Source organism: Rhinoderma darwinii, unplaced genomic scaffold, assembly GCF_050947455.1.
Source record: "Rhinoderma darwinii isolate aRhiDar2 unplaced genomic scaffold, aRhiDar2.hap1 Scaffold_627, whole genome shotgun sequence".
NCBI classification, from domain to species: domain Eukaryota; kingdom Metazoa; phylum Chordata; class Amphibia; order Anura; family Rhinodermatidae; genus Rhinoderma; species Rhinoderma darwinii.
In genome coordinates, this window is record NW_027464183.1 from 119,026 (window position 1) to 141,491 (window position 22,466).

Here is a 22,466-nt window from a genome sequence, read left to right on the forward strand (position 1 = left end):
CTTACAGTAGAGGTTCCATAGTGTGACTGATCTTACAGTAGAGGTTCCATAGTGTGACTGATCTTACAGTAGAGGCTCCATAGTGTGACTGCTCTTACAGTAGAGTTCCATAGTGTGACTGCTCTTACAGTAGAGGTTCCATAGTGTGACTGATCTTACAGTAGAGGTTCCATAGTGTGACTGCTCTTACAGTAGAGGTTCCATAGTGTGACTGATCTTACAGTAGAGGTTCCATAGTGTGACTGCTCTTACAGTAGAGGTTCCATAGTGTGACTGCTCTTACAGTAGAGGCTCCATAGTGTGACTGCTCTTACAGTAGAGGTTCCATAGTGTGACTGCTCTTACAGTAGAGGTTCCATAGTGTGACTGCTCTTACAGTAGAAGTTCCATAGTGTGACCGCTCTTACAGTAGAGGTTCCATAGTGTGATTGCTCTTACAGTAGAGGTTCCATAGTGTGACTGCTCTCACAGTAGAGGTTCCATAGTGTGACTGATCTTACAGTAGAGGTTCCATAGTGTGACTGCTCTTACAGTAGAGGTTCCATAGTGTGACTGCTCTTACAGTAGAGGTTCCATAGTGTGACTGATCTTACAGTAGAGGCTCCATAGTGTGACTGCTCTTACAGTAGAGGTTCCATAGTGTGACTGCTCTTACAGTAGAGGTTCCATAGTGTGACTGCTCTTACAGTAGAGGTTCCATAGTGTGAATGCACTTACAGTAGAGGTTCCATAGTGTGACTGCTCTTACAGTAGAGGCTCCATAGTGTGACTGCTCTTACAGTAGAGGATCCATAGTGTGACTGCTCTTACAGTAGAGGTTCCATAGTGTGACTGCTCTTACAGTAGAGGTTCCATAGTGTGACTGCTCTTACAGTAGAGGTTCCATAGTGTGACTGCTCTTACAGTAGAGGTTCCATAGTGTGACTGATCTTACAGTAGAGGCTCCATGGTGTGACTGCTCTTACAGTAGAGGTTCCATGGTGTGACTGATCTTACAGTAGAGGTTCCATAGTGTGACCGCTCTTACAGTAGAGGTTCCATAGTGTGACCGCTCTTACAGTAGAGGTTCCATAGTGTGACTGCTCTTACAGTAGAGGTTCCATAGTGTGACTGATCTTACAGTAGAGGTTCTATAGTGTGACTGCTCTTACAGTAGAGGCTTCATAGTGTGGCTGATCTTACAGTAGAGGTTCCATAGTGTGACTGTATGTGCCATTCATATATTTATATAAATTAATCATGTCCCCCCTTAGTCGTCTTTTCTCAAGGCTAAATAGGTTTAATTCTTTTAATCTTTCCTCATAACTTAGATTCTCCGCGCCCCTTATTAGCTTCGTTGCTCTTCTTTGTATTTTTTCATCCTTTCTATGAACTGGAGCCCAGAACTGACCTGCATATTCTAGATGAGGCCTCACTAATGCTTTGTAAAGTGGTAATATTACCTCCCTGTCCCGCGAGTCCATGCCTCTTTTAATACACGACAATATCCTGCTGGCCTTTGAAGCAGCTGATTGACACTGCATGCTGTTATTGAGTTTATGATTTACAAGTACACCCAGATCCTTCCCAACAAGTGACTCCCCCAGTGTAGCTCCCCCTAGGACATATGATGCTGCAGATTATTACACCCAGATCCTTCTCAACAAGTGACTCCCCCAGTGTAGCGCCCCCTAGGACATATGATGCTGCAGATTATTACACCCAGATCCTTCTCAACAAGTGACTCCCCCAGTGTAGCGCCCCCTAGGACATATGATGCTGCAGATTATTACACCCAGATCCTTCTCAACAAGTGAATCCGCCAGTGTAGCTCCCCCTAGGACATATGATGCTGCAGATTATTACACCCAGATCCTTCTCAACAAGTGACTCCCCCAGTGTAGCTCCCCCTAGGACATATGATGCTGCAGATTATTACACCCAGATCCTTCTCAACAAGTGACTCCCCCAGTGTAGCGCCCCCTAGGACATATGATGCATGCAGGTTGTTGGTACCCAGATGCATAACTTTACATTTATCTACATTAAACTTCATCTGCCAAGTGGACGCCCAAACACTTAGTTTGTTTAAATCTGCCTGCAATTCATGAACATCTTCCATAGACTGAACTATATTACATAGCTCGGTGTCATCTGCAAAAATAGAAATAGTGCTATTAATCCCATCCTCTATATCATTAATAAATAAGTTGAATAATAGTGGTCCCAGCACTGAACCCCGGGGTCACCACTTATAACCGGTGACCATTCAGCGAAGGAATCATTGACCACAACTCTCTGGATACGTCCTTGAGCCAATTCTCAATCCAATTACAAACTATATTTACAAACTATATTTTCTAAACCTATAGTCCTTAATTTACCCATTAGGCGTCTATGGGGGACAGTGTCAAATGCCTTTGCAAAGTCCAAAAACACTAAATCCACAGCGGCCCCTTTGTCTAGGCTTCTGCTCACCTCTCATATAATCATTATATCCACAGCGGCCCCTCTGTCTAGGCTTCTGCTCACCTCTCATATAATCATTATATCCACAGCGGCCCCTCTGTCTAGGCTTCTACTCACCTCTCATATAAACACTATATCCACAGCGGCCCCTCTGTCTAGGCTTCTACTCACCTCTCATATAAACACTATATCCACAGCGGCCCCTCTGTCTAGACTTCTGCTCACCTCTTCATAAAAACAGATTAGGTTAGTTTGACAACTTCTGTCCTTAGTAAAACCATGCTGGCTGTCACTTATAATGCTATTTATTGTCACATAATCCTGTATATAGTCCCTCAATAGCCCCTCAAACATTTTCCCTACGATGGATGTTAAGCTTACTGGTCTATAATTCTCTTACAGTAGAAGGTTCCATAGTGTGACTGCTCTTACAGTAGAGGTTCCATAGTGAGACTGCTCTTACAGTAGAGGCTCCATAGTGTGACTGCTCTTACAGTAGAGGCTCCATAGTGTGACTGCTCTTACAGTAGAGGTTCCATAGTGTGACTGCTCTTACAGTAGAGGTTCCATAGTGTGACTGCTCTTACAGTAGAGGGATCCATAGTGTGACTGCTCTTACAGTAGAGGTTCCATAGTGTGACTGGTCTTACAGTAGAGGTTCCATAGTGTGACTGCTCTTACAGTAGAGGTTCCATAGTGTGACTGGTCTTACAGTAGAGGGTCCATAGTGTGACTGCTCTTACAGTAGAGGTTCCATAGTGTGACTGATCTTACAGAAGAGTTCCATAGTGTGACTGCTCTTACAGTAGAGGTTCTATAGTGTGACTGCTCTTACAGTAGAGGCTCCATAGTGTGACTGCTCTTACAGTAGAGGTTCCATAGTGTGACTGCTCTTACAGTAGAGGTTCCATAGTGTGACTGATCTTACAGTAGAGGCTCCATAGTGTGACTGCTCTTACAGTAGAGGCTCCATAGTGTGACTGCTCTTACAGTAGAGGTTCCATAGTGTGACTGCTCTTACAGTAGAGGCTCCATAGTGTGACTGCTCTTACAGTAGAGGGTCCATAGTGTGACTGATCTTACAGTAGAGGGTCCATAGAGTGACTGCACTTACAGTAGAGGTTCCATAGTGTGACTGCTCTTACAGTAGGGGTTCCATAGTGTGACTGATCTTACAGTAGAGGCTCCATAGTGTGACTGCTCTTACAGTAGAGGGTCCATAGTGTGACTGCTCTTACAGTAGAGGTTCCATAGTGTGACTGCTCTTACAGTAGAGGTTCCATAGTGTGACTGCACTTACAGTAGAGGTTCCATAGTGTGACTGCTCTTACAGTAGAGGTTCTATAGTGTGACTGATCTTACAGTAGAGGTTCGATAGTGTGACTGCTCTTACAGTAGAGGTTCATAGTGTGACTGCTCTTACAGTAGAGTTCCATAGTGTGACTTATCTTACAGTAGAGGTTCCATAGTGTGGCTGCTCTTACAGTAGAGGTTCGATAGTGTGACTGCTCTTACAGTAGAGGGTCCATAGTGTGACTGCTCTTACAGTAGAGGGTCCATAGTGTGACTGCTCTTACAGTAGAGGGTCCATAGTGTGGCTGCTCTTACAGTAGAGGTTCCATAGTGTGACTGCTCTTACAGTAGAGGGTCCATAGTGTGACTGATCTTACAGTAGAGGTTCCATAGTGTGACTGCTCTTACAGTAGAGGCTCCATAGTGTGACTACTGTTACAGTAGAGGTTTCATAGTGTGACTTCTCTTACAGTAGAGGTTCCATAGTGTGACTGATCTTACAGTAGAGGCTCCATAGTGTGACTGCTCTTACAGCAATAATAAGAACCCCTTCTGTGTTGATGGTGCCCCCTCTTTCCTGTAGATGTGGTGGTCCCTTGTTGTAGGTCCGGTCCTCGGTATAGGTGATTATTACGTGGCTCTGTGTACGGACCGGTGATATTTTTGTACTTGTGATCAGGTCGCCCCTAAACCGTCTTTTCTCCAAACAAGACGACCCCGTTCACTTATGGTTCCTGATCCATTCATTACTCCGGTTGCTGCCCTTGAGCCTGTTCAGCTCTGCTACGTCAATGTGTCCACAATATTCCATGCCTGCTATGAGGGGATCAGGAGATGGAATCGCTCATCATTTGGACGTTCCTGATCTTCTTGGGATCGATGATCGGCACAGGGATTTCTGGTCACACTGCAATGAACCCGATCCTTATTACACCCCTTAGTTTGATCATAGATTCCCGACACCTCCTCCTAAAGGCCCTGTCCATGGCGGCCGCACAGATAGCAGCCCCTCCCCCGATATATCCGGAGAATACACGGAGGCCACAATCCATCACTAACCCCAGCTGCTCCAGTGATTGATGTCGCCCTCGTCCACGATGTGTCAGTGCCACCCCTCCCCGACACTGAACAGGACACGAGACCACGGACATATATTTATTACAACTCCTACAAATATCCACTGCGTATACGAAGCCTCTCTGTTATCAGCCAGGGCCTATAATCATATTGACGCTTCTGACTTTCTGCCCGGCTACATCTAATAAGCAAATGCCAGCAGGGAGCGGCCGGGGCAGCCGTACATCGCTGTCCTCCACTTATATTGCGCTGTCACTGGACAATGATCGGATGTTCAGATGAAAGCGGCAATAATAAAAAAGCAAAAACTAAATCGAGAGCGGAGATTAAGATCCCCCCGTCACAAGTAAGAGACCCATAAAGATGGGCACCGGAGCTCTGTTTGACCCCCTGCCCCGTGGCTGGTGTGAAGCTCGGCAGTCAATGGTGCCAGAAGAGGACGGCACGGGTGAACACGTCTACTGCCGCCGCTTCGGGATTTGGTGGCAAGAATCAGCTTCATATGCGTGGCCCTATTTTGGTTTCTGCTATACTCTCCCCCCCCCCCGCCCAATATACACATCCGTGCTCTTCACCCCCCCCCCCCCCAAATAGAGGTCTTCATAGTCTCATCCAATTGGAACACAACATATTCACCTCCCCCCCCCCCGACATCTGTGCGGGATCCCGGCAGAACTTCATTTCTGACCCAAAAGAAACGTCGCCCGGTATATGGAGCATCAGACGAGGGCGAGAAGCTCGTTGGTGAGATGATAACGCTTCCCCTTCCAGTGAAAAGAGATGGGAGTACCAGCATTGGATCCTACGCCATATTCAAAGCCAGGACTCAGCTCAAACGCCAGGGATGATTTCACAAGTCCGACCCCTCCAGCTTTCTCCGGGGCCGGGTGATACACTCGCCCGTTCTCAGGTAACATGACAAGTTTCTCGGGCTCAAACTTGACCATGAGCTTGTCTCCTCCCCCACAGTATGAGAGGTGCTGGGCCCCGGAGCTCTCGTCACACAGCAGGTGGGTAAAGACTAGCGGGCGGTCGTCACAGCGAATGTAATTCCTCTCCCTGCCACAGGGGGAGATGTAGGGGAAATCTTCCATGTAACGACCGCTCTCATTCCTCTGAACTTGTTTGAAGAAAAAGACCAGAAATTTATTTTCTGAAAAATAAAAGCAAAAAAAAATAGGAAATAAGGAGAAGGCCGAGGACTATGGGCAGGAGTGTAAAGAACAAAGGCTAACCCCAACCATAGAAACAGTGAGCCAACAATAACGTAATGAAGTCTAAATATTTCATCAAAGCTGCGGAGAGGATCTGTCAGGGTCACAAACCTCTTTAAATAAGAAACAAGAGAGCGCCCACTATAGGTGAAGTACTGAGCCCCCAGCGGGATCACGTGGACACACCGTGTTAGCAAGTAAGGAGGTGCGGATGCAGCCACATGATTCCTGTCAAGATGAATGCCCTGAGAGTGTGTGGTCTACCACTTTGTAGCAGAACTAGTAGTTACTCCTGGAAGCTTCCCCTTCACTATAGCACTTACAGGTGACCGGAGCATATCTAACAGATAATAACACTTACAGGTGACCGGAGCAGATCTAGCAGATAATAACAACACTTACAGGTGACCGGAGCAGATCTAACAGATAATAATAACACTTACAGGTGACCGGGGTTGATCTAACAGATAATAACACTTATAGGTGACCAGAGCATATCTAATAGATAATAAGACTTACATGTGACCAGGGCAGATCTAGCATATAATAATAATACTTACAGGTGACCGGAGCATATCTAAACAGATAAAAAAACACTTACAGGTGATCGGAGCAGATAATATTAACACTTACAGGTGACCAGGGCAGATCTAGCAGATAGTAATAACCCTTACAGGTGACCGGGACAGATCTGGAAGAAATTTCATAAAGTGGTAAAGGTGGCATCCTATGCCAGTGCCACGTGTAAAGTCACAGAGCTCTTCAATACAGGCCATACTACTTGCAATGTTTGTCTATGCAGTTTATATATCTGTGTGCTTGATTTTATGCACCTGTTAGCAATCGGCGTGTCTGAAACACCTAAACTCAATCATTATGAGCGGAGTCCACATACTTCTGGCCATATATTGTACGTGTCCATCCTCTACTGCAGCACTACAGGGATAACCTGGACTCTCTTCTGTTTGACATCTCCGCTGTCTATAGAAGCCTCTTGTGCTGCTCCCACTGGTATTACCTGCGCTGGACTGGGAAAGACGTTACACCCGAGGCTCTAAAGTAACCCCAGAGGGCGACAGAGAAAAGAGGGCGACAGAGGGCGACAGAGAACAGAGGGCGACAGAGAACAGAGGGCGACAGAACAGAGAACGACAGAGGGCGACAGAGAATCGAGGACGACAGAGGGCGGCAAAGGGCGGCAGAGGACGACAAAGGGCGGCAGAGGACGACAGAGGACGACAAAGGGCGGCAGAGGACGACAAAGGGCGGCAGAGGACGACAAAGGGCGGCAGAGGACGACAGAGGGAGGCAGAGCACGACAGAGGGAGGCAGAGGGCGACAGAGGACGACAGAGGGCGACAGATCGCCGTGACTTCAACGAGACTAGAAATATTCCCGCGTTTCATCAGGCAGAGGGTAAACACCATATACACGCCAGATGGATCCCGGACAGGAGGAGATTTGTAGAACTGATGTCCTGGGGTTCTGCTGTCAGATTTTTGCAGCTCCGAGAACGTGCACACAGAAGAAGCAAGAGCACACTGCCCCCTTCTGCCCCACAGATGTACTGCACCCCTTGTGCTACTCCTACACAACCGACAAATGTAAAATTCTACAAGATAAGAACTAATCAAATCCGGCAAAATAATAGAAATCGGAGAGCGGGAAAGAGTCGCATAAGGCAGGAGGCCGACAATCATCTCACTGCGCAGATCGGTCACATGTCCGCGATTACCCCACAATTATTTGGAGAATGACCCCCAATTTACAAAGTCACCCCGAGAGCAATGGTGACCCGGCAGATGAGGGCTCCCATCACCGGCAGATTCAGGTCCTATATACAATGATATAGAAAGGGTCTCGATGACGATGATCGGCTGCTGGACTACCAGGGGTCCCTGTGCTGCCCACGTCTGGTGCCCACATCGCCCCTGCAGTGCCCGCTTATCCTTAGTTCATACACGCAGCCAGTTCTCCCATCACACCTGATATATAATATATTGCTGCCGCCTCCGGCTTTGAAGCGTCTATTACATTTTATCACATTCACAAATGCGCCAGGCTAATATGTAGTTGTGTTAAACAGAGTAGTGAAGAGGTGTTTGTGGCAGAGCTGCGGGCGAATGTGTGGCAAAATAAATCAGACAGTGTATACAAGATGAAATAGTGAAATCCTCTGTGCTGCTGGGCGCCCTGCTCCTCCCAACATAGAACTGTAGGTCTGTGACCACAGGATCAGCACACTCCTCTCCTGTAATACTCTGTGCTGCAATAAACATTTTGAGGATTTGATTACCTCGATGAATTAGATTGCTCCACAGTGCCGGGATACAATAAGATCGTCATCAATCACAATGTGGCCGGGTCTGATATGTGTCGCCCCCGCAGCAGACTCCGGACTTCTTCTGGTGCCTTTGCTAGAATTTCTCCCGTTCATTAAATGATACCTCACATGTTCTAAGACACGACCTGGCACACAAAGGGTTAACAGGAGTTTGTTGCGGCGTCTCCAAAAAAAAAAAATGTGACCTGCGAAGTCGTCCGTTCCCAAAAAACGTGCCAACAAACGCGCCATTCTCCAAGGAAAGAAAAAAAGGAGGAATCAGCTGTGGATGAAAGACAATGTCATCTATATACTGTGTGGAGGCGCAGGAGAATACACCCATCAGCCACAACACTACAACCACCAACAGGTGAAGAGAAGCACACCGACGATCTGGTTACGATGGCGCCTGACAAGGGGGGGGGGTATTAGGAAGCAAGTGATCAGCCAGTTCTGAGGGACACTGACAAGCGCCAAATTGTGATGTGTAAACGACCGGGTCATCTCCAGAACGGCCTTGTGGGGTGTTCATGTACTGATTTTCAGTTATAACCTCTATTATACTCCAGAGCTGCACTCTGTAACTCAGGATCAGTACAGGATAAGTAATGTATGTACACAGTGACTCCACCAGCAGAATAGTGAGTGCAGCTCTGGAGTATAATACAGGATATAACTCAGGATCAGTACAGGATAAGTAATGTAATGTATGTACACAGTGACTCCACCAGCAGAATAGTGAGTGCAGCTCTGGAGTATAATACAGGATGTAACTCAGGATCAGTACAGGATAAGTAATGTAATGTATGTACACAGTGACTCCACCAGCAGAATAGTGAGTGCAGCTCTGGAGTATAATACAGGATGTAACTCAGGATCAGTACAGGATAAGTAATGTAATGTATGTACACCGTGACTCCACCAGCAGAATAGTGAGTGCAGCTCTGGAGTATAATACAGGATGTAACTCAGGATCAGTACAGGATAAGTAATGTAATGTATGTACACAGTGACTCCACCAGCAGAATAGTCAGTGCAGCTCTGGAGTGGGTGGAGTAGGACGTGTGGAGAGAGCTGCTGAGACTTCCGTGCAGGCCTTGGATCCAGGGACTTTCCTTATCCTATCTGCCCAGGCCTCATACCATCTGCCTGGGCTTGGAAAGTACCCTGAGGGGGGTTCCATCCTAGGATGGAGCCTCACACCTCTACCTCCCGGAGCATGCCAGCGGGGGGTAGAGGGTCATCCCAGCTGGCTGGGAATATGCAAACAGTCGCTGGGGTGAGGAGATCATCTCGGGGCAAGGCTGTCCTGGCTCCCCCCGTGGCTGGAACCCTGGATAAGGGTATGGAGACGCGGTCCGGCATGGTGATAGAGGTGTTGTCATCTGGAGAAGGACCAGCGCCGTCCGGACATTTGGATGACGGTCGTGTGGAGGAATGGGGACAGCTGAGGACCGGAGAGACGGTGGAGAACTTCAGCTCCCGTCTGGCTATGCGGTTGGAGGAGTATCGGGACCTCAGGAAGTCGCTGCAACGGCTCCGTGCGGACTTGGCGGTCGCCAGAGGAAGAGCTGCAAAAGCCACAGGAGGTAAGAGGTCCCGATACCTTTTAAATGTGAAATCCTTGTTGGAGGAAATAAAAGAAGTGGAAGAAAGACGTGAGGAGATTTTGGCAGGCGGAGGGGTGTTTGGTGAAAAATTAAAAAATGAAGAGAGGTTTGCCGAGATGGCAGAACCTATAAAAATAGAATGTGTGGAGGAAGACACAGCAAAGGAAAATGTGGGGGAGAAAATGGAGCATGAAAATGCAAAGTCCAGAGAAGGCTCAGATTCTGAGGCACCCAGGAGCAGTGAGGAGGAGGAGGGTGGACTCACAGCTGGGAGAAATCAGGAGAGTTTTGATACTGACAGTGAGCGGCCTCCAGGATTACTCACACAGATCCGTAATGTGGAGTCGCCGGTATCCTTCCAGGGATTTTGTTTCGGTGCGGAGTTACCCGCAGAGGAGGAAAAGCAAAAGAAAAAAAAATTTAAGAAGAAAAAAAAGGAAAAGGAAAAAAAATCTGCTAAAGGTTCATTTAAAATGGTGTATACAGCAAGATCCTTCCTGTGCTCTGAGCCAGATGCAAGTCAAGATCAGAGCGCAGGTCCCGCAAGACCCCCAGCTCAAGCCTCTGCAGTGGGGCTGGAGCGGGAATGCGGGGAGAGTGTTACGGGTCCGGCATTAGAACACGTGGTGGTCAAAATGGCGCCGGACGCCAACCCCTGCAAAGGGGGCGGTACTGGTGGCCTGGTGACGCCAGGGGGTGTGTCCCCGTGTCCGGTTAATGGCGAGCCCGGGAAACTGGTCTCTGATGCGAGTCAGCGGTCTGGAGAACGGGTAAACCAGAAACCGGATGTGGTGTCTGAAAGCCGGAAGTCTGTCGGTGTCGCAGTAAAGCCGTCAGACGTTCCGGACAAGGGCGGTCACAGAGGGGGCTCCGGCTCTGTTGGCCACTCCTCTGTGGGAGGGGGGAGTGGTCCGGCGCCGGAGGCGGCTCCAGTGACGTCAGTGGCTCCTTCGTCCGCATCACTGAAAAGTGGTGTAGGCGAGAAGGGGGCTGCTGGCGTCGGGGGCGGCGGTGGCCCCTTTCCCAAAAATGTTCCGCACATAGAAAAGATGGAGGTTAATGAGGCGGAGGGCACAGCGGGGACACCGCTTATAACATCTGGTGGCGTCCCTGCAAAGGTGCCTGATGATGCGGAGACTGAAGCAGTGTCTACCCACACAAAATGTACAGCAAAAATACAGAACATAGAACCAGGCCTGGCCAGAAGGATGACTGCAGGGGGACCTGGTGGGTTAAATAAAAAAGTTGCGGCTGTGGATGTGGGAACTGCTGGGGGTATGCAGGTGTCTGTAAATAAAGTTGCTGGAGTGTCTGCTGGTAATGGGGTGTTGAGTGCTGTGTCTGTAGGTGGTGAGGTGGTGGGTGGTGGGGATGGGGTATCAACCAGGGGTAATGGGCCTGGCGCTCCTCTTGCTGTGACATCCGGCAGGTCTTATGCTGGTGTGGCAGCGGGGGGACAGCGGGCCCACCCATCTTCATTCTCAAGGTCCGGGGACGGTAACTTGCAACAACGTCTCTTGGACGCTTTAAGAGAGGGAAAGCAAACCCTAACCATAGGGGGAGTGCAGAAGGACATGTCTTTCTGGATAGACAGATATGGTCTAAATGCCTTCCGAGAGCAACGAGGAGATCAGTGGTCGCTCCCAACAGCCGGGCAGGCTGTAGCCAGGAGGAATGTGGTCCGTCTCCGGTGGCGTGGCAATGATGCGTGCCCTCCCAGAAAGAGGGTGGTGGAGCTGCTGCTGGGGATGGGCTTCAAGGCGAGTGACATCTTTGCCTTGATACATCCTCATGGCTCGGTCGAGTTTGACATCAGCTTTGTTCACCTAGGGGGCCTTGAGGTCTTCTGGGGGAACTACGAGCTGGTGAAGGACGAGCCTGGCTGGCGAGACTTTGCTGCACAAGCAATTTCTCGCCAAAGTGGTCCCAAGAGAGTGACCGTTCTTACCCGTAACGAGTCACTCTCTTGTATTGATATCATGACCTGGTTGGGAAGGTACGGAGAGGTAGTAGAGATGCCACGGAAGAACATGGATGAGTTTGGCATCTGGTCAGGGGCCTGGACGTTCATGGTTAAACTAAAGCGTCTGGGACAGACGGTGTCCCACATACCATCGTCTGCTTTCCTGGGAAGAGATCGGATCCTTGTCTTCTACCAGGGGCAGCCGAAGTTGTGTCACCGGTGTGGCGACCCCTCACATTTGAGTGCAGGCTGCAAGGTGCAGAAGTGTGCTCATTGTGGGGGGATTGGTCATCTAGCCGCATCGTGTGACCGTATTCGCTGCAACCTGTGTGGTGACTTAGGTCACCCGTTCAGTCGGTGTCCTCGCTCTGTTGTCAATGCCTGTTCCAAACCTGCGGAGGATGAGAGGAGGGAGGCCTCCGTGGGTGAGGGTGCGGGCAGGGACGATGGGGCACAGGGGCAAGGGAAGAATGCAAAGAAGGGTCCCCCTTCTCGCCAGAGAAGGGCGGAGAAGCGAAGGAAGGAGAGGATTTGGAGGGCGCTCCAGGAAACTGGGACGACCTCTGATTCGGATCTGGATGCCCCCCCTGAAGCTGATGCCCCTGGGGAGGCCGAATTGAACGGGGAGATGAGGAGGATCCAAAGGGAGCAGAGGGCTGAGGACTCTCAGTCCTCCCACTATGAAAGTGTGGGAGAGGAAGAGAGGACTCAGCCTACAGCAAAAGGGACACCGGGCAAAACCCAAGGGCCAAATACATCTGGCCCCGCCCTGGCCCAGGAAGGTAAATCCTGTACCCCCCTGGTGCGCTCTACTGATCGATACCATGCTCTCGTGGACATTCCAGCCTCTCATACTAAGAGGGAGGGCATGGTAGGGCACCCTAGAGTCGTTGAGCCTCCCCTGCTGCAGGGGCCGTTGCCCCCAGAGGGGGAGGTTGACCCGGAACTTGGGGATGAAGATGGGAATAGGGTGGTGAGTATGGACTCCTCAGTTTGCAAGAAGCGAGGCAAAGAAGGGGGGTCCTCATCAGATAGAGGAGGGGGTGGGAAGAAGAAAGCCGTCTAACTCAAACATCCATGATGGCGGCACCCACTCCGTTGACGCTGGCATCAATTAACGTTGCCAGCATTAAGTCAGATAGGGCGAGATTTGCAGCCTTTGATTTTCTTGGCCGAGTTGAAGCCGACATTTTGTTTTTGCAGGAGACCAGGCTGTCACTTTTGGCAGACGTCGTTAAATCTAGGAGGGAGTGGCGACGCGGGCCCTCCTACTGGTCTCTTGCGGCTGAGCCCTATAGCGGAGTGGCGGTCCTTTTCACCGCACCGGTAACATGCCGACGGATGATTGAGTTAGAAATGGGGAGGTGCTTGATCTTAGATGTCCTCATGAGGGGACAGGAATTAAGACTAATCAATATATACGGACCCCAGAGCAAATGGGACCGTAAAAGTCTCTTCATGAGGATTAAGCCTTTCCTTTTTTCAGGTCGACAAGTTATCTTTGGAGGTGACTTCAATACTGTCGTGAGGCCCCGAGATAGAGGAGGTTCCGGAGATAAAAAATTGACCTATGATAGTGTAGCATTAAAAAATATAGTTAGCGATGCTCGCCTGGTGGATATCCACATCAGGCATACCCCAGGCCACTCGGGTTTCACCTATCGTAGAGGTAGTTGTAGGTCTAGGATAGACAGGTTTTTTTTGAAGGAGGAAGCCATCTCTTCACCAGTGTCCGTTGTTGAGGTGGAGTTCTCCGATCACTGTATGATTATTTTCTCTTTGAACATTGCAGAGTCCCTCCAGATGGGAAGAGGTATATGGAGGCTGAATTCTACTCTCTTGGAAGAAGCGGAGATAAGACAGGCCTTTGAGGATTTTCTTCAGAGCCAGGTACCTTTGTTGGATCTCAGTGGTACTAAGTCTGAGTGGTGGGAGTTGTTTAAAGTCCGGGTGGCAGGATTTTTCCGCAGGCTCTCAAGCCTCAGGTCCATGAGTAGGTACCGCCTATATCAGGAACTGAGGGGGAAACTCGAACATCTGGTCTCAACCGGGGGTAGTGGGGAGGAGATCTCCGTGGTGAAAGCTTTGCTCAGGAGGTGTCAGTATGATAGGCACACATCTTTAGTTCTTGAGAGGGATTTCGGGAAGTACCGCTCGCCCGACCCCTACAGGAACTGTAAGATGTCAGTGAGTCGTAAGGTTGTGACAGGACTGATTGATAGTACAGGATCTCTGAAGAGATCCAAATCAGGGATCTTGGAGGTCGTCAGATCCTTCTACTCGCACCTCTTGGGGAAGCAAGATCCAAACCGAGACGAGATGTCGGCTTTCCTGGCTGAAACCATCCCTGAGCCAGGGGTAGACCCCTCTCTCGGTGTTTTGATAGACTCGATCAAGGAAGAGGAAGTGGGATTGGCGATTGATGGGCTTGCCCTCAAAAAAATCGCCAGGGCCGGATGGCTTAACATCCGAGTTTTATAAGACTTTTAAAGGAACCCTAGTTCCCCTCTTGACTGAGGTGTTTAATGAGTGCCTTTCCTCGGGTACTTTGCCAATGTCAATGAGGAGGTCGGCCTTGATCGTTTTATCGAAGGGTAAAGACTCGACCCGTATTGAGAATTGGCGTCCCATAGCGCTGCTCAATACGGACAGAAAGGTTCTCGCAAAGGTGCTGTTTAATCGGCTGGTGAAGTTTGCATCCCGGCTCCTTTCGCCGGTCCAGCATTGCTCTGTTCCAGGCCGCAGCACATTTAGTGCTGTCCTCAGTGTCAGAGAGGCAGTGGAGCAGGGAAATTCTGGTCGGTGGGAGGGGTACATCCTGTCCTTGGACCAGGCCAAGGCTTTTGACCGGGTGGACCACGAGTACCTCTGGTCGGTCCTTCTGAGGTACGGCCTACCGGGGGGGTTTGTCAATTGGCTACAGACCTTATACACTGGGGCTGAGACTTTTGCGCTGGTGAACGGTTGGGTTGGAACCCCCTTTGAGGTTGGGTCTGGTGTCCGCCAGGGTTGTCCCTTGAGCCCTTTGCTATATGCGTTCGCAATTGATCCTTTTCTTAAAAGGATCGATCGTGGGCCATTGGCGGGAGTCGGGGCCGGCCTGGAGGGGCCGGAGGCCACTCAGAGGGTGGTTGCGTACGCAGACGACGTCTCCATTTTTGTCTCCTCGAGAGGGGAAGCAGAGTGGGTGATGTCGGAAGTGGAGCGTTACTCATTGGCATCTGGGTCCAAGATCAACCGGGATAAGTGCAAAAGTCTCTGGCTGGGAGGAGGAGATCCTGGTTTTGATCTCCCGGACACCCTTCCAGAGCCTCAGGGGTCTGCTAAGATCTTAGGAGTCGAATTTGGCCCGGGTGATTACCCCAAGAAGAACTGGGAGGATAGGCTGAATCTAGTTGCCCAGAAGGTCGACCAATGGAAGGGTTGGTCCTTAACCCTGAGGGAAAGGGTTCACTTGGCCAAGGCCTACCTGGTGCCCATGTTGCTTTACCTGGGCAGTGTGTGCATCTTGCCAGAACCTCTCTGGACTCGGGTCTATAGCCTGTTCTTCCAGCTGTTATGGGGGAACAGGCTCAACCTAATCAAGAGGGAGGTTACTTACCTACCAAGGACACTAGGCGGGTTAGGTATGGTTAACCCGGTGGTGTTCCTAGTGAACACCTTTGTTAAGATCAACCTGGCAAACCTCTGGCAAGAGAGGGCTCCTTGGTGGATATCCTCCTGCAGGGGGTGGTTTCGGCCTTTCTTCCAGGAATGGGAGAGAGGAGGGCAAGTGAAAGACCTGCGTACACCTCACGGACATCTCCCGGCTTATGCCACCCTGGCGCTGAAGATTGTTCGCCGGTGGGGTCTGGAGGTGTGGGAGATCAGGACCATGTCGAGAAAATTTCTTGACAAGAGGGTCCTGATGACCCACTTCCAGAAGCCCCTGGCGCTCAAAGACTGCCCAAGTAGTGACCTCGGGGTGGGATTAAAACTTTTAAATTCAGCGAGGATTCCCCAGAAGTTTTGGGATCTGGCTTGGCGTTGCTTCCATGGGAGACTGTATGTGAGGGACAATCTAAAGTGCAGAAGCTCTGATGATCGGGATTGCCCCCGGGAGGAGTGTGGCGGAGTGCTGGAAAGCATGGAGCATTTCCTGCTTCATTGCCCTTTCAATACAGAGGTATACAAAAGGGTGGGAGCCTCCATTGGTTGGCCAGGCCTAACCAGCCTCTCCTATGCTGGGTGGGCCTATGGAGTGTTCGGAGACCTCGGTGGTAGGGACCATTGCACCTTGTTTCTAGTCAGTATAGTGGTCAGGCACTTTATGTGGAATGCACGATGTCTAGTTTCTACCCAGAAGAAAATCCTCCTAGTGGATGAGGTTGTTAGCAATATCATGGGTGACCTGGTGAAGGTGCATTCTTTGGAGGTCGGCAGATTGGGAGCATCCAAAGCCTCTCGTCTTTGGAGGGGCTTTTCCTTTTGGGTGCCTTAATGTGTCTGCCTTCATGAGGGAGGGGGGGTCGTCACCGGTGCTCAACTGGAGGTGGGGGTCTGCGTTCCGCTGAGGCACCAAAAAATTATAGAGATAGGGCTCGGAATAAGGGAAAGGTGAGGGTCAGCATAGGGTCAGCTTTCAATAGGGTCAAGAAAGGGCTAGTAATAGGGTAAGGAGATAGGGCAAGCGATAGGGAGGGTGCAGCGGTGGACGTGGTACCTTGGCCTCTGGGGGGGAGCTGGGGGGGCTTTCCCTTCTCTCTATCTGGTGATGGGCTAGGTAAGCACTGGAAGATTTTTGTTTTGTTTAGGATTGAAATGGCAGGAAAAAGGTTTACAAGCGACCGAACTTGGTGCTTTCGGGTACGGTGTATTTTGTATATGGTTTGGTATTTGGACAAGTTGGTGACGTGTATTGTATTATATTGTAGAAATGTTGTTAGAATAGGGATAGACTTAAGTGGGTTAATAGATAGGTTGGGAGGGGGTCGGGTGGGGGGGGGGGGGTTTGCCTGACCCAGCCCCGGACTATGCGGACATGGGAGGACATGGGGCGGGGGGCTGGGCTGGGGTGTTGGGTGTGGTGGTGGGGGCCAGCATCTGGACTATGCGGACGTGAGAGGACATGAGGCGAGATGCTGGCTGGGGTGGTGGAGTTTAGGTAAGAAGGGTAAGGTTAGGGAAAGTCAGGATGTGTATAGTGTGTTTAAAAAAAAAAAAAAAAAAAAAAATTGGGATTAGTATTATTATATTTTGGATTGTTTTTGTTATTATTATTATTTTATTATTATGTTGTTTCTTTAGGCCCTTGGTTGACGCGGGTCGGGGGATTTTCTGTTGGTACTTTTGATTACGTTTATATGATGTTTGTATATATTCTAGTTATTGTTTAGTTTCGGATGAAGTGTAGATGTAAGTATATAAGAGTGGGGTGTGTGTGGCCGGGTCTGGTATGGTTTTCTTTTCTCATATACAGAAATGTATATAAGAAAATTTGTTTATAAGAATTTGGTTGTGACTTTTTGGTTATATGGAATTAGTTATGTATTTGTTTTTCAGTTTATGTTTTGTAAATTTATATAAAATAAAGAGATACAGGATGTAACTCAGTATCAGTACAGGATAAGTAATGTAATGTATGTACACAGTGACTCCACCAGCAGAATAGTGAGTGCAGCTCTGGAGTATAATACAGAATGTAACTCAGGATCAGTACAGGATAAGTAATGTATGTACACAGTGACTCCACCAGCAGAATAGTGAGTGCAGCTCTGGAGTATAATACAGAATGTAACTCAGGATCAGTACAGGATAAGTAATGTAATGTATGTACACAGTGACTCCACCAGCAGAATAGTGAGTGCAGCTCTGGAGTATAATACAGGATATAACTCAGGATCAGTACAGGATAAGTAATGTAATGTATGTACACAGTGACTCCACCAGCAGAATAGTGAGTGCAGCTCTGGAGTATAATACAGGATGTAACTCAGGATCAATACAGGATAAGTAATGTTCGTACACAGTGACTCCTCCAGCAGAATAGTGAGTGCAGCTCTGGAGTATAATACAGGATGTAACTCAGGATCAGTACAGGATAAGTAATGTAATGTATGTACACAGTGACTCCACCAGCAGAATAGTGATTGCAGCTCTGGAGTATAATACAGGATGTAACTCAGGATCAGTACAGGATAAGTAATGTAATGTATGTGCACAGTGACTCCACCAGCAGAATAGTGAGTGCAGCTCTGGAGTATAATACAGGATATAACTCAGGATCAGTACAGGATAAGTAATGTAATGTATGTACACAGTGACTCCACCAGCAGAATAGTGAGTGCAGCTCTGGAGTATAATATAGGATGTAACTCAGGATCAGTACAGGATAAGTAATGTAATGTATGTACACAGTGACTCTACCAGCAGAATAGTGATTGCAGCTCTGGAGTATAATACAGGATGTAACTCAGGATCAGTACAGGATAAGTAATGTAAAGTATGTACATAGTGACTCCACCAGCAGAATAGTGAGTGCAGCTCTGGAGTATAATACAGGATGTAAACCCAGCCTTATAGAACATGCCTTATTCTGAAAACGAGTAAGAGTACTGAACATAGGAGCTTACAATCTATAAGAAATAAGAGAAGATGCAAGAGGTGGGGGAAGAGTTAGGCTATGTTCACACGCTTAGCAAAAAACGTCTGAAAATACAGAGCTGTTTTCAAGGGAAAACAGCTCCTGATTTTCAGACGTTTTTTGAGCAACTCGCGTTTTTCGCAGCGTTTTTTTTATGGACGTTTTTGGAGCGGTTTTCAATAGAGTCTATGAAAAAACGGCTCCAAAAACGTCCCAAGAAGTGACCTGCACTTCTTGGGAACAGAACACCATAAAACCCATTGCAAGTAATGGGCAGATGTTTGCAGGCGTAATGGAGCCGTCTTTTCAGGCGTAATTCGAGGCGTAAAACGCCTGAATTACGTCTGAAAATAGGTCGTGTGAACATACCCTAAGGGTATGGCCAGACAATGCGGTCGGGTGCAGGAGGCCTCAGGGTACATGGCAGAAGCTTCACGGATATACAGTAGAAAGTCTACAAATCCAATACATAAGATTTCTACAAGGTTTACTGCTTTTGTATATAAAGGAAAGGTAACAAGACTTCACCGAGGAGAAACTGGAACAATTGCTCAGAATCTGTAGAAAAAGAGAAAGCTGACCCGGCGCCGGCCTCTGTATATGGACTTTTTAATATATTTGGAATAAAGCTGGATTATTACTTCCTTTTAAACCCGGCGCTGGGTCAAGTTTCTGTTTTTCTGCTTTGATCTTCATCGCGTGCCGCCGCGAGGATCCGCGCGCTCTCCGGGCTCGGACATAGGATCGGTGAGCTGGAGGATTCCTCCCCATTTACTTCTCAGAATCTGAACTTATATTGTAGAAAAGCAAAAATAATGGCTGAAAAGTGATAAAAATAAAATATTCTATCGATGTCGGGGGTGAATACAACGCTGAGGTCACATGTGAAGCTGATGGCGGACAATATAAGGAGGGGGTCACAGTATTCTAATGGGGGGCACGTTCCAGAGGGGGACTACACGGCTGATACTGGAGCGTTATCTTGCGGGTATCAGAGCCTAAGATAAAGAGGCGCCTCAGCATCTCTGTCCCGGGTGGAGGGAGCAGCTGCCCGTCTGTACCATGTGTTACCACTTTGTCAGGACATCTTCTCTGGTGGTAGAAGTCGGAGTGGCATTTACATGGGTGATCCAGTCCCGGAGAGTTGGCGTACGATGAGACATCCGGCATCACAGCGGTGTCAGGGTCGTCTTTAGGTTCCAGCAAAAAAGGGCAGACTGGAAATCCCATCTTATCGGGTAGAGAAGGTAAAAAGTGCCGCCAAATATCAGGACAGGAGCAAAGAAGTTGTAAGAAAGCGCAAGATGGCGATGAAGACTTAGGGCCCAGGTTGGAATGCACTCGGATGGGCCGTCGTGTAGTGAGCGCGGAGTCACAAGTGGAGTAGCGCGGAGTCACATGTGGAGTAGCGCGGAGTCACATGTGGAGTAGCGCGGAGTCACATGTGGAGTAGCGCGGAGTCACATGTGGAGTAGCGCGGAGTCACATGTGGAGTAGCGCGGAGTCACATGTGGAGTAGCGCGGAGTCACATGTGGAGTAGCGCGGAGTCACATGTGGAGTAGCGCGGAGTCACATGTGGAGTAGCGCGGAGTCACATGTGGAGTAGCGCGGAGTCACATGTGGAGTAGCGCGGAGTCACATGTGGAGTAGTGCGGAGTCACATGTGGAGTAGCGCGTTCTCCATATTTTGAGGAAACTAATTTGGGGATCTCCATTATCAGAGATTACAGGGCGTCTCTTAGGTTTCCAACAGCTGTTTTTTTGGGGGTTTCTGCTCATTTTGGAACAACAGAAAGAATAAGAACATAATAAGGACACGACGGGATGAAGCTGCTGCTGCTGCTGTTGACGTGCGCCGGGATCAGTCGTATTCAGAGGCATTTAATGAATTTATACATCTACATTTACATTTCAAATTCCAATGCAAAACTCCAACAGCGAAATTAAGTCATCACGGCTTTATCCTGCGCTCCTGAGACAGACAGAAGGGAGACCCCTGACTTATAATTCATTTTCTGCTTCTCCTGACCTTTTCATTTCGATAAGCCGGGGACACGTCCTGCATGCTGAGTGAGGTGACAGCGCTGCCCGGACGTCTCATTCACGAGGATAGAATAAGAGCGCTGAAGCAACGGCCGATATCTCCCAGCGTCATACTGACTAGAGGGAACATGGAGGTAAGCGGTACCGGCACCCTGCCCCATCATCTCCTCCTGCCCCATCATCTCCTCCTGCCCCATCATCTCCTCCTGCCCCATCATCTCCTCCTGCCCCATCATCTCCTCCTCCGCCATCATCTCCTCCTCCGCCATCATCTCCTCCTCCGCCATCATCTCCTCCTGCCCCATCATCTCCTCCTCCGCCATCATCTCCTCCTCCGCCATCATCTCCTCCTCCGCCATCATCTCCTCCTGCCCCATCATCTCCTCCTCCGCCATCATCTCCTCCTCCGCCATCATCTCCTCCTCCGCCATCATCTCCTCCTCCGCCATCATCTCCTCCTCCGCCATCATCTCCTCCTGCCCCATCATCTCCTCCTGCCCCATCATCTCCTCCTGCCCCATCATCTCCTCCTGCCCCATCATCTCCTCCTGCCCCATCATCTCCTCCTGCCCCATCATCTCCTCCTGCCCCATCATCTCCTCCTGCCCCATCATCTCCTCCTCCGCCATCATCTCCTCCTCCGCCATCATCTCCTCCTGCCCCATCATCTCCTCCTACCCCATCATCTCCTCCTCCGCCATCATCTCCTCCTGCCCCATCATCTCCTCCTGCCCCATCATCTCCTCCTGCCCCATCACCTCCTCCTCCGCCATCACCTCCTCCTCCGCCATCACCTCCTCCTCCGCCATCACCTCCTCCTGCCCCATCATCTCCTCCTGCCCCATCATCTCCTCCTGCCCCATCATCTCCTCCTGCCCCATCATCTCCTCCTCCCCCATCATCTCCTCCTGCCCCATCATCTCCTCCTGCCCCATCATCTCCTCCTCCCCCATCATCTCCTCCTGCCCCATCATCTCCTCCTGCCCCATCATCTCCTCCTCCGCCATCATCTCCTCCTGCCCCATCATCTCCTCCTCCCCCATCATCTCCTCCTGCCCCATCATCTCCTCCTGCCCCATCATCTCCTCCTCCGCCATCATCTCCTCCTGCCCCATCATCTCCTCCTGCCCCATCATCTCCTCCTGCCCCATCATCTCCTCCTGCCCCATCATCTCCTCCTGCCCCATCATCTCCTCCTGCCCCATCATCTCCTCCTGCCCCATCATCTCCTCCTGCCCCATCATCTCCTCCTGCCTCATCAAATCCAGCTGCCTCAAATAAATGTCAGGACTGTGTCTAACATGTGTGAAAGAGACACTGTGACGATCACAAAGGATAGAGAAAATGGTAATATAACTGCTAGAATACTGCCCCTATATACAAGAATATAACTACTATAATACTTCTCCTATATACAAGAATATAACTACTATAATACTTCTCCTATATACAAGAATATAACTACTATAATACTGCTCCTATATACAAGAATATAACTACTATAATACTGCTCCTATATACAAGAATATAACTACTATAATACTGCCCCCTATATACAAGAATATAACTACTATAATACTTCTCCTATATACAAGAATATAACTACTATAATACTGCTCCTATATACAAGAATATAACTACTATAATACTGCTCCTATATACAAGAATATAACTACTATAATACTGCTCCTATATACAAGAATATAACTACTATAATACTGCTCCTATATACAAGAATATAACTACTATAATACTGCTCCTATATACAAGAATATAACTACTATAATACTGCTCCTATATACAAGAATATAACTACTATAATACTGCCCCCTATATACAAGAATATAACTACTATAATACTGCCCCTATATA

At 49.0% G+C, this 22,466-nt stretch overlaps 1 protein-coding gene across 1 annotated transcript; it reads right to left on the reverse strand.

Moving 5' to 3' along the window:
• Positions 1-5,463: 5,463 nt before the first annotated feature.
• On the reverse strand, positions 5,464-19,780 carry CUNH8orf82 (chromosome unknown C8orf82 homolog). The gene is made up of 2 exons (XM_075849016.1): positions 19,622-19,780; positions 5,464-6,020 (listed from the first exon to the last, which is right to left on the reverse strand). Exons 1-2 carry the CDS (start codon positions 19,778-19,780, stop codon positions 5,538-5,540), a joined length of 642 nt encoding a protein of 213 aa, XP_075705131.1. The 3' UTR covers positions 5,464-5,537.
• Between the last annotated feature and the right edge of the window lie 2,686 nt (positions 19,781-22,466).